This window comes from Colletotrichum phormii (assembly GCF_030913505.1).
Source record: "Colletotrichum phormii strain CBS 102054 chromosome Unknown BDP81scaffold_4, whole genome shotgun sequence".
Classification (NCBI taxonomy): Eukaryota; Fungi; Ascomycota; class Sordariomycetes; order Glomerellales; family Glomerellaceae; genus Colletotrichum; species Colletotrichum phormii.
Genome location: NW_026851446.1, coordinates 1,347,503 through 1,360,489, shown reverse-complemented (window position 1 = coordinate 1,360,489; position 12,987 = coordinate 1,347,503). Strand labels below are relative to the sequence as shown.

The 12,987-nt window shown below is 54.0% G+C and overlaps 3 protein-coding genes across 3 annotated transcripts; 2 read left to right on the top strand and 1 right to left on the bottom strand.

Annotated features, from left to right (window-relative positions):
- Positions 1 to 1,236: 1,236 nt before the first annotated feature.
- BDP81DRAFT_162964 (uncharacterized protein) lies at positions 1,237 to 1,909 on the bottom strand. The gene has a single exon (XM_060582059.1). It carries the CDS (start codon positions 1,854 to 1,856, stop codon positions 1,272 to 1,274), a length of 585 nt encoding a protein of 194 aa, XP_060449019.1. The 5' UTR covers positions 1,857 to 1,909; the 3' UTR covers positions 1,237 to 1,271.
- A 7,032-nt stretch (positions 1,910 to 8,941) lies between these two features.
- On the top strand, positions 8,942 to 11,605 carry BDP81DRAFT_391118 (leucine rich repeat domain-containing protein; the record flags this gene model as incomplete). The annotated part of the gene is made up of 2 exons (XM_060587511.1): positions 8,942 to 8,974; positions 9,071 to 11,605. The coding sequence occupies 2 exons, from the start codon at positions 8,942 to 8,944 to the stop codon at positions 11,603 to 11,605; spliced, it is 2,568 nt and encodes an 855-aa protein (XP_060449018.1).
- A 42-nt stretch (positions 11,606 to 11,647) lies between these two features.
- Positions 11,648 to 12,256, top strand: BDP81DRAFT_509384 (uncharacterized protein). The gene has a single exon (XM_060595720.1). The coding sequence runs from the start codon at positions 11,737 to 11,739 to the stop codon at positions 12,151 to 12,153; it is 417 nt and encodes a 138-aa protein (XP_060449017.1). The 5' UTR covers positions 11,648 to 11,736; the 3' UTR covers positions 12,154 to 12,256.
- The last annotated feature ends 731 nt before the right edge of the window (positions 12,257 to 12,987 follow it).

Here is a 12,987-nt window from a genome sequence, read left to right as displayed (position 1 = left end):
GTGGTTTCTGCCCTTGCCCAGGCCTGGGCCCCCGGATAAGACCAAACACCCCGATTAGGATGCGGAGAAAAATGTCTGAATGTCAAATGATTTCAACGCCTGCAGCAGGTCAAAAGTCGCGAACCTCGTAGGCGGCCTGGTTTGGTCTGGCCCATGTTTCACTGATATGGACGAACCAACGTCGAATGAGGAAACGCCATCTACCCTCCATCATGTCTTTTAGGCCCGAGATGGTGCTGTAGTGAAGTCTGGTAGTGCACCACCTGCATCCTCCCACCGCCCTTCTCAATGCAGCGAACCACACCAAACAAGAGCCAATCCCTGAGACCGAGCCTCAAGTGCCTGATGATCGCTTCTCTCGTGCCTGGGTCGGCGCAGACGCCAGAATATCAGTAGTCGTCTGAGATATGGGACTGACTCGTTTTACAGCGATTGCGCCTTTCCGGCCTCGCCCTTATTTCGGTACCAGGTCTCAGATATCTAAGACCGCCAGACGAACCGCCGTTCGTGGCGGCAGGAAAAGGGTTGGGTAATGAACCCCAACGACCAGTTATCATTATCGGTGCCTCGGAGGACGTCGCGGCACCGCCCAGCCACGCCCACATGATGAATGTTCTGGTTCATTACCAGCTCCCGCGCGGGGCACATGGCACTGAGGCTGACCCCGCCAGACGACGACACCTGAGAATGCGACGGGGCAAAGGTTCAATGTGATCAAAAAGGTGTTCAGCGTTGCAACCAATACGCGAGACACGGAAGAACAGTCGTATTGTTCATCTTTTGCCCGTTTCTCGTTTGCCTCATTCCAGACCATTCCGATGAACAGCGGAGAAGCGGTGAAGAGCAGCACCGACATGAAGGCGCAAAGAAATGCGTTGCAGAGTGTGAGAGATTCGTCGCGCATGGTGGTAGTCTACGGAGTGAAAATGAGGGGCTGCGCGGCATCGCATCGAGTGGTAGGTAAGGCAGGGGAAGCGGACAGATTGGCGATTGGCGGTTAGCGGTTGGCGAGGTTCAATAGGTACTCGTCGCCGTCCATACACCCATTGTACGTGCAGGGAGAGTACTTGTAAGCTGAGGGTGTGGTGTGGTGTGGTTGGTGTAGTATAGTGTCGCCCGCGTACACCAAAGTTGGCATGTATCGACTACCTCTGAGGGATAGATGTGGTGTGCACACACACTTCCGTCGCTGCAAGCACCCGCGCAAGATGGTCGGCCGTGCACTCCGCCGGCTGACCGACATTGTTGGAACGGTCCCGGTCGAGAAAGTCTCAGGCGGTATCCGGAGCGCCGCCGTACGATTCCTCCGTCGAGGCTGTCGTGAATCTGAAGGGAAATGCAGCTATTCGCAAAATGAGGCTGCTTGACGATGAAGTCCCCATCCCCGAATCCACAATGATGAATGCCGAGCGGGTGCGGTTATGTAACAGCGCGTCAACATCCCGGCCCATGGAAGAGAGAAAGAGCCTAAGAAGCGACCAAGTGACGAGCCGCGACGTGAAAGAGCATGCGTCATGACAGAGTTGAGGCATAGCATCGGGGCCGTGGACGTGGGACGATGGAAAAGAGGCCCGGCGTATGGAGCGAAAGAGAGGGCCCAGAGAGGGAGGGCATGGATTGTTGGTTGGTAGAGCGGACGATGAGTGCTGCACGTCGGTGCACGATGATATTCCACGCGCGTCTGCCACGATGTAAATGTCCCACGGGAACGGCGGGCGTGGTCTCCTCTCGTCGACTTCCCTCTCTAGCTTGCTGCCGCCTACGCATTGGACGGAGGGGAGCAGCATGATGGTGGTGAAGACTGAACTAGGTGTGTCCCCGAAGAGGAATAGACCGCTGGCACCGGGGGATGCCATCCACAATTCGGCGTCTTCCCTTTCAGATTGGCAGCCAGGCGGAAGAAAAGAAGGGTGAGGTGGGGGTGAGCTTGTGAAGAATGGCCGTGGGAGGGTCGCCTGGTGGAGGGTCGTTGGCTGTCTGCAGGGATGAATGGCGGAGGGTCAAAGGCAGGATGACATACCCTCGCATCGACGACGAGGTCTGTTGCGAAGTTGCGCTTGGTGCTTTGCTGCGGTCCCAATCAAGAGGCATCGCGGCCCCTCGAGCTGGTGGAGTTATGACATAATTGCTGCTCCATTTCCGCCCAGGATGCAGCTGTAAACCTTGCTCGGATTGGCTCCGTGTCGGCGGAACGCTTTCTTGACAATTCAGACCCCATCTTCATCCGCTTGATTCTCTGGTATGTGATATGTGCTGGAAGAAAATGTGCGTTGCCGACTTTGTTGCATGCATGCAGCAAAAAGGTGGGAGGAAACAAGGTGATGTGCAATTCGGCCGGGGAGGGAAAGGCAAAGATCGTCTTCGCTATGTTTCGGTACAAGTGACGACGGCACATGGAAGGGAGCAAAGGGATGGCGCCAATGGCCTAATTGGACGCCGGAGCGGAGAGGGTCAGCTGGAGATTTGGGGGAACGATAATGGGAATGGGTGCACGCGCAACAAAGTATGGGTACCGAACAAAGATCGACGAGCGGAAACCAGCGCGACGAGTCTGTAACTGGCATGGGGGGGGGGGGGGGGGGAGCATCCGTCCTTCTGTAGATGATCATCATGGATCGTGACTTCGGCGCGGCGTTCGGAGAAAAAGATGGGCAGGTTCGATAGAGGCATGTTGGATATGTACCGTATCTTAGGAAAGGACTACCTACCTTGAGTTGCAGTACTGTCTCGGAGGAGGTACCTTAACTGAGGGACGTTGATATTACAAGAAACATGGATGAACTTGGACTTGAAGAGGTAGGCACAAACGATTGACCCCACCTCCTGTCTCTTTGAGAGTTTCTTCATACCTTAGCCCCTTCCCATGCCTACCTGAAGTAATGGTCAAGAGACATTGAAGAAGAAGAAAAACAATGGATACTCTAGATCAGAGGTCTGGAGGTGGTGTTCGAAAGGGCCATGTCCAGGCTTCTACCTAGATTGTCTGCAAGGTTGGGTAATCAACGTGAGAAGGCAGGTTAATTACAACGCTTCAGTATGGAGTACGGATAAACGGTACTAATGAGCGCGGGGCACATGTCATGTCGTTGGAGAAGGCGGGTTGACCGTTCTCGAAATAGTAGCGCGGATCTCTTTGGCTTCTGAGTCGGGTCCGAAGGGTTCGCGCGCGGAGCAAGACTTCATTCAAAGAGAAAAAAGTGCGCCATTGCGTACCTACCCTACCTAGGTGAATAAACGTGGTGGTTGGGGTTGTTTAGCACTTTAGTTTCTCGTTTTAATTTATCATCAACGTGCTTTTACCCAGGTTGCCTAGTCAGAGTCGAAGCATGTGCTAATTTAGTCTGGTCAAAGTCTTGTTTGAGGCGCAAAACATATCTATCTGAGTTGGGAATCGGCTTGGGCGAACGTTCCATCCAGAACATGTTTCTCAGCCCTCTTAAATCTTGGTCCTACTTCCCCAGGTCTTCTGGTTTTGGGTAAGGTGTCGATTCTTCAGCCCAGTTTTTTAAAACGTAGTGGCAAACATTCAATCTAACCCTTGGAAACTGGAGAAACGGTTAGATGGGTGATCTGGGGGAAGAAAGAAACAAGAAGGTTAAAAGTTGCCTCGACGTTGCCTCAGCGTCGCAACGGTCCAGCTATTTTGATACACGCACTGCTTATTCTCACCGACGACCGGTTTTCACTAAGGTACATTTAGTATTCCCGTGGTACGAATCAACGACGTACTTAGATGAGGCTCATATATCTGATGTTGAGTTACAGGCGCTGATAGTCGCGAGGAGACAAAGTCATGGATTCGGACTAATTAAGGGACCACCTTTTTCTTCTTTCGGGTGGTGATAGCAGCCGTTGAATATCGCTATCATTGTGGAGGAGATGCGTGCCGCAAAGAAGGAATGCCTTTCTGAGCTGGCCCGATATTCCATGACTTCCCTGTCGGCCTTTCCTCCACGAGCAAGTACGTACCTCCACACAGCATCTCGTGAGGTGGAGTTGGTGAGGTGGAGGTATCGGTACCAAGGCAGGCAAGTCCATAGTCCAAGACGCTAAGTCTGACGAGCGCAGTGCACGGACATGGTGACAATCCTGGCCAGTGAGATTTGTTTGCGCATGAAAATGAGATGCAGCTTTTGCCCATGGCTAGGCGCCACCTTATCGTGCTTGTATCCGTACACTCCAAAGTACCCTCGAGCAAAAAAGCCCACAGTCTCTCAAAAAGACGATGGAGGGTCCTCGAGTGGGGTGGCTTGCAGGGTGCCATATTGCCCGGGATCCCTTAGCGCACGACATGGGATGACCGTGCTGGGGGCTTCCAGTGGACCGCCAGGCGAAACAGGCGATGAAAAGACGAGATTGACCTCTCCGCCACGATCCAGTGTCGCCGTGACCATCCATGCGCTTCATTGGATCTCTTGAGCCGCTGCAATCTTACTATGCTTTTCTTTTGCAGTCGCCAACCCGAGCTATTGAATCGTCCTTTATGTCAATATCAACCACCATATATATGCCTTAACGTTGTTGGTGCCGATGTCGTCTCCAGGACTCCAGACTAAAACTACCGAGTACGAAGTATTGTTGGCATTGCTATAAACACCCCGCGACGTTACCTTATGCATTCGCCAAAAGTAATGCTGCACCGCAACTTCGCAACCCTCGCGCCGCGTCTTGTCGCGTCAAACAAAGACAGCGACAACACCTCAAAGGCAGATATATTGGAACGGCATCACCATGCAGCACATCGCATTGTCAGCGTGGAGCTTATCCGTCCGACAACAATGGCGTAATCGGACCATTTGCAACGGGCAGCGGCATTGTAGTTAATGTCCTTCGCATGACGAGGCGTCCATGTTCGCTGGAATGCGTTATCAACGGCCCGTGGTCTTGCTGGGCTTGGCTTCTCCTGGCAGATGGCAGCCGCCTTCAGACGACCCGCGGAGACAAGAGCCTGATAAGAAGCGCAGACGATGGCGACTACGGCACAATTGACAAGTTGGACGGGGAACCCGTCAACAAAAACAACCACCTTCCATGGTGTAAACAAAAGAATACCATGGCAATTGGCGGTTGGACCGATTTTGGAGATCCTTGATGCTAGCTCGCATGAACAAAATGAGGTGGAAATGCGCACCAGCCGGACCCGAGGCCGGCAAGTTGGGGAAGCGAATTGGCTCCTGCTCTAGAGGTTGGAGGCGCAATGCTCACACTCGCCCGGCCATCCCAATGCGCTGGAGCCGGATGGGGTCGCGATGATGTGATTGTCTCGTGTGCTAGGAATGCGACTGCTAGAGAGTCCGAATACTCTAGGTGCTTGTTGATCGTGATTGACTCTTTGACGAATTCCAGAGGTGCAGACATATAGAGTGAGACTCGCCGGTTGGTGGTGGAGACATGGCCGACGATTTGATATTAGGTAGGTATTCGGAGCAGAGACATCCAATGCCTTTTCCTTTTCTTCGTGCTACCTCCAATTATTAGCCAGCGTACGGATACCGTACTGGCTACTTGACAAAGTGCTGCTCATCGCTTGTCACACGTTTGGGGCCAAGCGCAAGCCCCAGCCGCAAGCCAGGATCACTCGTCGGTGGACCCCTCCTTACACCCCCCAGACGAGCTCCGAAATCTCGGCGACAAACGGGCGAGAGGTCTGGAGTGGGCTTGTACAGAGTACCATTGGACGGTTTCTTTGCCTCGCGCCCGTCAGCCGTCAGTCTCACTGTGGCCGGTGACCGACAGACTGCAGCGAACAATCGTGTGTATTCGCAGGTGTTCCATTCCGGCTGAGGGCGACGGGTGTCATCTGACCGTCGCTGCCGCACGCCAGCCCGCTCGTCGCTCGGTAACCGATGTCGAGACAAGCAACGGACAAGATGGTGCCGGAGGCGCAAGACGATGGATGTTTTGACTGTTTTGATGTGTGCTGCCACGGAGAATTAAAAGAAGGGAAAAGAGAACGAAGGGTGACAAAAAAAAAAAAAAAAAAAGGGTACTTACTACTGTGTACTCCGTACACTACTCAGGGCCAGGCAGAGGTGGGAGATGATGGAGCGACCGTGCGCCGGAGAGCTCGACGGATTGGATGCTTAATGTAGCTATCTGTCTGGAGCCGAGCAGTATCTGTGATACTAGATACGGGACACACGTGCATGTCATCTTAGGTTGTCGTAAGTCGTGGGACATGATCGCGTACGGATAGTATGTGAGAAATAGGGGACAAGGAGGAGAACGGGGCTCGTCGGGGGTCGGGCGGCGTGGAGACGGCGGCATTTGGTGACCGAGTCGCAACAGAAGAGAGGGCCGGTTCGAGTCGCAGCGTGGTCCAGGAGTATACGATGAAGGTCCGGGGGGGAATGGGTTGAACTGGGAGAAGCATCGGCAAGGTGCCAAAGACACGGAGGCCGGAGGAGTCGAGGACGAAAGAAGAGCAGAAGGACAAGGGCCAGAGTTCAAACGAAATCAGCCTGTCGAGTGTCGACTGCAACTGCACCCTGTCGCCGCATGCTGCGCTTGCGATGCACGTCTTAAAACTGAAGGTGCAAGTCAAACAGACGTGCAGCAGGCAGTCGCGGCGGCAGGGAAAGAATGTGATGAGCAGAGTTTAGAGACAAAGAGAAACACTCGGAGGCATCGACTTGCAGGCCGGGCTGCACGTCTCTGCAAGTCTGCTCTGCAAGTCTGCTCTGCAAGATGCAATGAGAAGAGAGCCAGTATCGAGTAAATTGTATTAGCTAAGCCAAGTCCCAAGCATTACTATGTAGGTAGGCAGCTGTGAGGCAGGCGTGATGTGATGATGGACAGGAGGAGGCAGGTGCAGGCATCGTGAGTTCCTCTTGTTTCCTGCCTCACCTGCCACGCCAACGGTTGAGACGAGGAAGGAGGAGGGATAGAAAAAAAAATTGGCAGTTGCAGTTGCAGTCAAAATGGAAAGGGCGCTCCAGCTTGTACCGGGTACTTTGGTCTGCTTTGAGTGAATGACCCGCCGCCACAAAACAGGGATGACCCCAGCTTCCAATTCCCACCACCTTGTCTCCTTCTCACCCAGTCTCTGCCTCTGGCGAGCGTTTCTCTCTCATCGTCCACCACCATCCACAACCAACCGTCGTGCTCTTGGCCCGGCTCTCTCACTTCAGGTTGCTCGTTGCTGCCGCTGGCGAACCCTCCTTGGCGCCTCCTGTGGCAGGGTGTGCGGACTGCAGGGTCGACTAAGAGCGAGTGAGAGGTGTTAGGGTAAACATGGGCGTTCTCGGGTGCTGGGGGGATGGGATGCTAAGGTAAAAGGTCACAGTAGTCTTCGATGATCAGGGTGTCCTTGGAGTCTGTGGGTTTTTCTTTCTCTTGCATGTTCAGATACTTCTATTGCTATGGCATGTTGCTGTATCCGTATGCTCCAGTCTCCAGTATCTCTGTATCCACTCTCGAAAAGTGGGTGACTGAGATGGGGCCTCAAGTCCCTTGTCGATATTCAAACCAGCATGCCCTGGTCAAGGGTCACCCGTCAGGGAAGGCTGGCCGCTGGTGCTCTCTGTTCGCTGCATCTGGTGGATTGGGGGTGTGGGTGCGGGTGGGTTGATTCGAGGGTTGGCTGTCTGAGTACGTACCGACTCTCTGGACATCCATGTACCTATCCTGGATCCAAGGCCAGAGGGAAGGAGAGAGAGAGAGAGAAAGACAAGAGCGTGGGTGCGTTATTCCCCTCGTACCGCCTACCGCTCTAACCCGCGCACCACACCTTTCGCTTCTCTCTCTCTCTCTCTCTCTCTCTCTCTCTTTCTCTCTCTCCCACTCCCACCGATACCTAGCACCGCTACCACCACCACCATCAGCGGCCTGGTTGGCGACCATTTGTTATTATTAAACCCGGACCCCGTCCGACCACCCCCCCTTCCATCTAAGAAAGACCCTTCTCGGTTTCTCTCACACTCCTTTCTCTGTGTCGTGCAGAGTTGTCGTGAGGAGTTTGGAAATAGCTTCCTCGACCTCGAATCACCAATCCGAATACCCTCAACCTCCTCCTTATCCTCCCGGACCGACCTCGATCCTCCTCTGTCTTCGTACGAGGACCCCCTCCGAAACTACAACTCGAGAAAAGAGAGCCACTGTCCCCTGTGAGCTATCTCTATCTCGCTTCCCGCCAGAAACACCAAGGAAAAAAAACTGTGAGTATTCTCTGTTTGGCCACCCTTCAGGAGAACAACAACACCAGGAAACCAGTGCCATGGTTCTTGATCGCTGCCTCTTGCCTCTTGCCCAGCTTGTTGCCTCGTTTTTGTGACTCCTCACTACCCTGCCTGCTTATCTTGTCGCCTCGTTGGAGGAGAGGGAACGAGAAGGGAAATCTCTGCCTCGCACACTGCACTTCGCATCTTGCACCGCTCACTTGCTGTTGGCTGTCATATTTACTGTCTGCCTGTGTTTGCCTTTGCCTGTATCATCTGTCACTCACCACCGTCGGCCGCCCCGTGTTTTCGAGAGTTGGCAACACCACTTCACATTCCCCTCGTCCTCGGCGTCTTGTACTTCCCCCCTCGAAATACCAGCGTTGTGAGACAAGACGGCTCCTGCAGCATCTGCAACGGGGATACATCACTCGTGGTCCCTCTCACGAGCCTCTTCACTCCTTCCGACTGTGCTGCCTGGGCAAAGTCCCGCAACGGCGCTTCTTGTTCTCCTCGACTTATCACTCCGCCTTTCCCACTCTCACCTGCTTAAAAACCACTTAGCCACGCATCGACGACATACTAACCCTCCTCGTACAGCCTGCGGTGTTACCGGTCACGACTGGCCTCCGTCGTCCGACTTACCAGCAACATCTGGTGCTATAGACAAACGACACCTCCTACGACCATATTAGGCGCCGATACTCGCCGTTTCCCTCCTTTCCAACCCCCCCCCCCAGATACCCATACCCTGTACTCCGTCTGCCCCTGATGCGTCCTTGATCATGGATTCGGAAGACGGGGAGTTGTTCATAAAGGTACGCTACTATGAAAAAGCCATATTGTCATGTCTTTGCTGCTAGGCTGCGCTGCCTGGTTTGGTGCGCTGGTTGTGCTAACATCTTCGTCTACAGCAACTGGCCAGCTTTGTGCGTACGCACGAAAAGGCTCTCGCCAACGCCTTGCAATTCAGAAGACAGGCCGCCTCTCGCCATGGCTCCTCTCAGAGCGTCAGCTCCATTCCCACGCCTCAATCACCAGTCGTTCCCGAGAGACCCTCGACTTCGGCCTCAACTTCCAGTGGACTCGCATCCGCTCTTTCTCTAGGTTCTCTGAACTTCACCTCGCACACTGTCAAGTCGGCGAAGCTGGCCTTGACGCCGCACCATCTGTTTTACCTACTATCTCGATTCGAAGAACTCGCCATTCCCGTTGGCCCCATGAAGATTCGTCTCGAGAACCTACACGATAGCTCAACATCCGCCAACTATGTATCCTTTTTGAGCAATACCCAACGATCCCGAAGCCGCGGCTCCGACGTTGGTTCTATCCACTCCGTATCTAGCGTTCGAAGCGTCATGTCAGGCATGTCGGCTCTTTGGACAAGTTTCGGCATCGGCGCGAGCATTTCGGCTGCACGAACCGAGCGGCAGAAGGCTGCCACGCAGGCCGACCTGAAATACCTATACTCCGCCTTCACCAAGATTCCTTGCCTCCGCCTCGCACCTGACTGGCGCGCCCGACTGATCCGCGGCTACGAAGAGTTCCCATTCGACTCAGCAGTGCCGCTCTATGTCTTCAAGAATGTTCAAGCTCTCGAAGTGAACAGCATCGACTTTCGCCAGTTCTTCGGGTGGGACCGTATGGCCGAGCAGTTGAGATCGCTGACGCTTAAGCGCGCCGGCGTTGAGGATCCTGCAGATATCCTGATCGATATCGTGCTTGATGACATGGACAAGCGACGGAGAAGGACGTCGAAGCAACAATCATCGCCGACTACCCCTTGGCCCGCAAGTTCCAGCCCTCGCAGGAGTCCCACCATTCCTCACGCTGAACTTCACAAGTCACCCTCGATGCCGGGTTCACCAGACCCGCGCAACTCGATTGGTGACCTGGGCATTGGCTCCCTGAGCACACAAGACCATGCTGTGGACGATGTACACGGTGAAGGCAGACGGCCATCTCTGGCTCGAGCGGAAACGTTCGAAGCCATGTCGCCCCCCAAAGGATCAAGACCGCGCAGCAACTCACCCACTCGTCCCGTCAGCTCCCGCAACCCCTCTCACATGAGAGGAGGTCACAAGGTTCGTCGCTCCGGCTCTGGCAGCTCGCACTCGAGTCTTTCGGACTCGTGGCACCACAGCCGCGCTGGCAGCTCTTCGAATCTCTTGAGCATGGGTGTTCTGCCAGCATCAAAGTGGCGGTTCTTGAAGCACCTCAGTCTGGCCGACAACTCCATGACCTCCATCCCTGCCACCAGCTTGGTTCCCCTCGCAAACACCCTTCACTCCCTAGACTTGTCATCCAATCTGTTCACTCAGATCCCCGACAGTCTGGCTACCCTTACCGCACTTCGCGCACTTAACCTCTCACACTGCATGATCGATGGGCTCCACTCCTTGACGCGCAATCCCCTCCCGGCCATCTCGGCTCTCAACCTGCGCGCCAACCGCCTGCAATCAATCGCCGGCATTGAGAAGCTCTACCCTCTCGAGCGATTGGACCTTCGAGACAACCGCCTATCAGACCCTATGGAGCTGGCCAGACTCACTGGAATCCCTGACATCCGGGAGATCTGGGTTGAGGGGAACCCCTTCACCCGCACCCACAAGGATTACCGCATCACAATCTTCAACCTCTTCCGCAAGACCCCGGGCTACACCGAGGACGTTGTCATTGACAACTGCGGTCCCACGTATTCGGAGAGGAGATACTTGGTGGAGCGTACACCGGTGCCCGCTGCCGTGCCGGTCGTGAAGCCCACTCCCGCCGACATCCCGGCCGTTGACGTCAGCAAGCCAGCCATCATCTACGATATCCCCAAGGAGCCTTCCGTTCTCCGCAAGGAGCGGCCAGTCCCCAAAGCCGTTACTAGCGAGGTGAACACCAGCTCTACCCGCCGCCGCAAGACACCAAAGCGACGGATAGTAGACCTGTCTACCACGGATGCATCTGTGACAGTGACCCCTGGTATCGCACCGGCACCCCCCGCGGACATCAAGGTGCTCGCTTCCGATGCCACAGCCACCGCAGTTGGGTCGGACACGAACAACTACCGCATCTGCCAGGCTCCTGAGATTCCTCCACTTCCCTCCGCCGTTCTGGCCGACAATCGAAAGGCCAACTCCCAACCTGAGGTACCCCGCATAGACACCAGCGTGGTTCCCGAACTTCCCCCCATCTACACAACCCGCGATACTCCGCCAGACTCCCAGGACTGGGATGTTAGCGGGGAAATGTACCGCCGGAAGATTGAAGCGTTGCGGGACAAGGTTGGAAATGGTTACCTCAGTGTGCTCAGTGAGGAGGGCTGGGATCCCTCTCGCCCGCCAACATACTCGGTGCCAGACTTCAGCCCAGCCTCGACTGTTCGGCCCAGTCCAACTACCCCCCGGACTAATTCCCATCACCACCCCGCGGCCATTCACAGTGGTCGCACCCTTGGCTAAAGAAAAAGATTCGCCCTTTCTACATGATACCCTTCATGATACCCCCACCCCCCTCTTGAGGTTCGATTCTACTGTTGGGCTGCTTTTTTGAACTCTTCTCCTGCAGCATTGCACATGGCATTGCCACGAGCATGGACATTGGGTTCACCTCCAACCATTGTGTTATTCGTCACTTGTTTTTCAGCACGGTAGAGCATAGCGTACAAGGCGTTTTGGCTTGGCGGTCAACTGGTTTCAGTCTCCGCATTTTTCTCTTGATACTGATTGCACCGCCTGAGGTGGTAGAAGGCCACAGTAGATCTTGTCGCTTTCCCGTCTGTTTGGTTTCTTGGCGCGACCTCGACACAGAGGTCTCTCTCGGGCATCACGGGGATGGGAGGGATAAAAAGCGAGTGACATTGGGCGCGAAGGCATCTTCTTCTTTCTCTTCGCAAAACTTGTTTTCTTTTCATATTGCAGGCTTCGACTTTTTGGCGTTGGCGGGAAACACATCTCGAGTGGCTTTAGTCATTTCTGGTTTCATGGGGCACGAAAAAAATCCCGCATGAGTTGCATTGTGTGTTTGGTTATGGTAGATGAATACTTGTCCATAAGACAAGCTGGTGGATGGCTTCTAATACATGATGAAACGCATACTTCATTGACGATGCTCTCCCCGTTGTGCCTTACAATGTGATGTATCCATGCCACGTCTACTAATTGTGGTGGATGACCTAGTTTATTCAATATAACAAGGTAGAGGTTCTCCTTTCATAACTGAAGCACCATACTCTGCTACCTTGGATGTTATCTTGGTTCATGACATAACTGAAGAGAGTAGCCAGCGCTCCCATCAAGTCGACCAAATGACGTTTGAAGAGCTGGCCGCTCAAGAATAGATTATCAGATATACACAAGCGTGGGGAAGTTCCTGCGCATGGAGTATCGTTCAGTCACCACTCGGGAGGAGCAAAGATGTTTGAAATATAGGCAGTTTGGTGAGCCACCTCTAACGGGAATAGATACTAGAGTAGAGTGGATGTTGTTACGCACCCCGAGGTAGGTGCTTGATAGTAAGGCTGGTTCGCGCATATCCGACTCTGACGTGTCACTTAGTTTTCGACGCCAGAGTCGCTCAGGCGAGTGGTTGGTGGCTTCGAACTTTCCAGGTCTTCTCTCCGGGGACAGGTTGTGGTTTCCAGATGCAGAGACTCCTGTGTTTGAATATTCAGACATTGGAAGTTTTTTGAGATAGTCTGTGAAAAGAACCTGATAGGTATGTAAGGTGGTTTTCAGCGGTCAAGGTGATTTTCTTCTCTCGCTTTATTTCTGGAGAATGGTGGAAATCTAGACTGAGATCTAAACATCGAATGTTCAGCGATCATGTAGATGTGGGCCCGGCT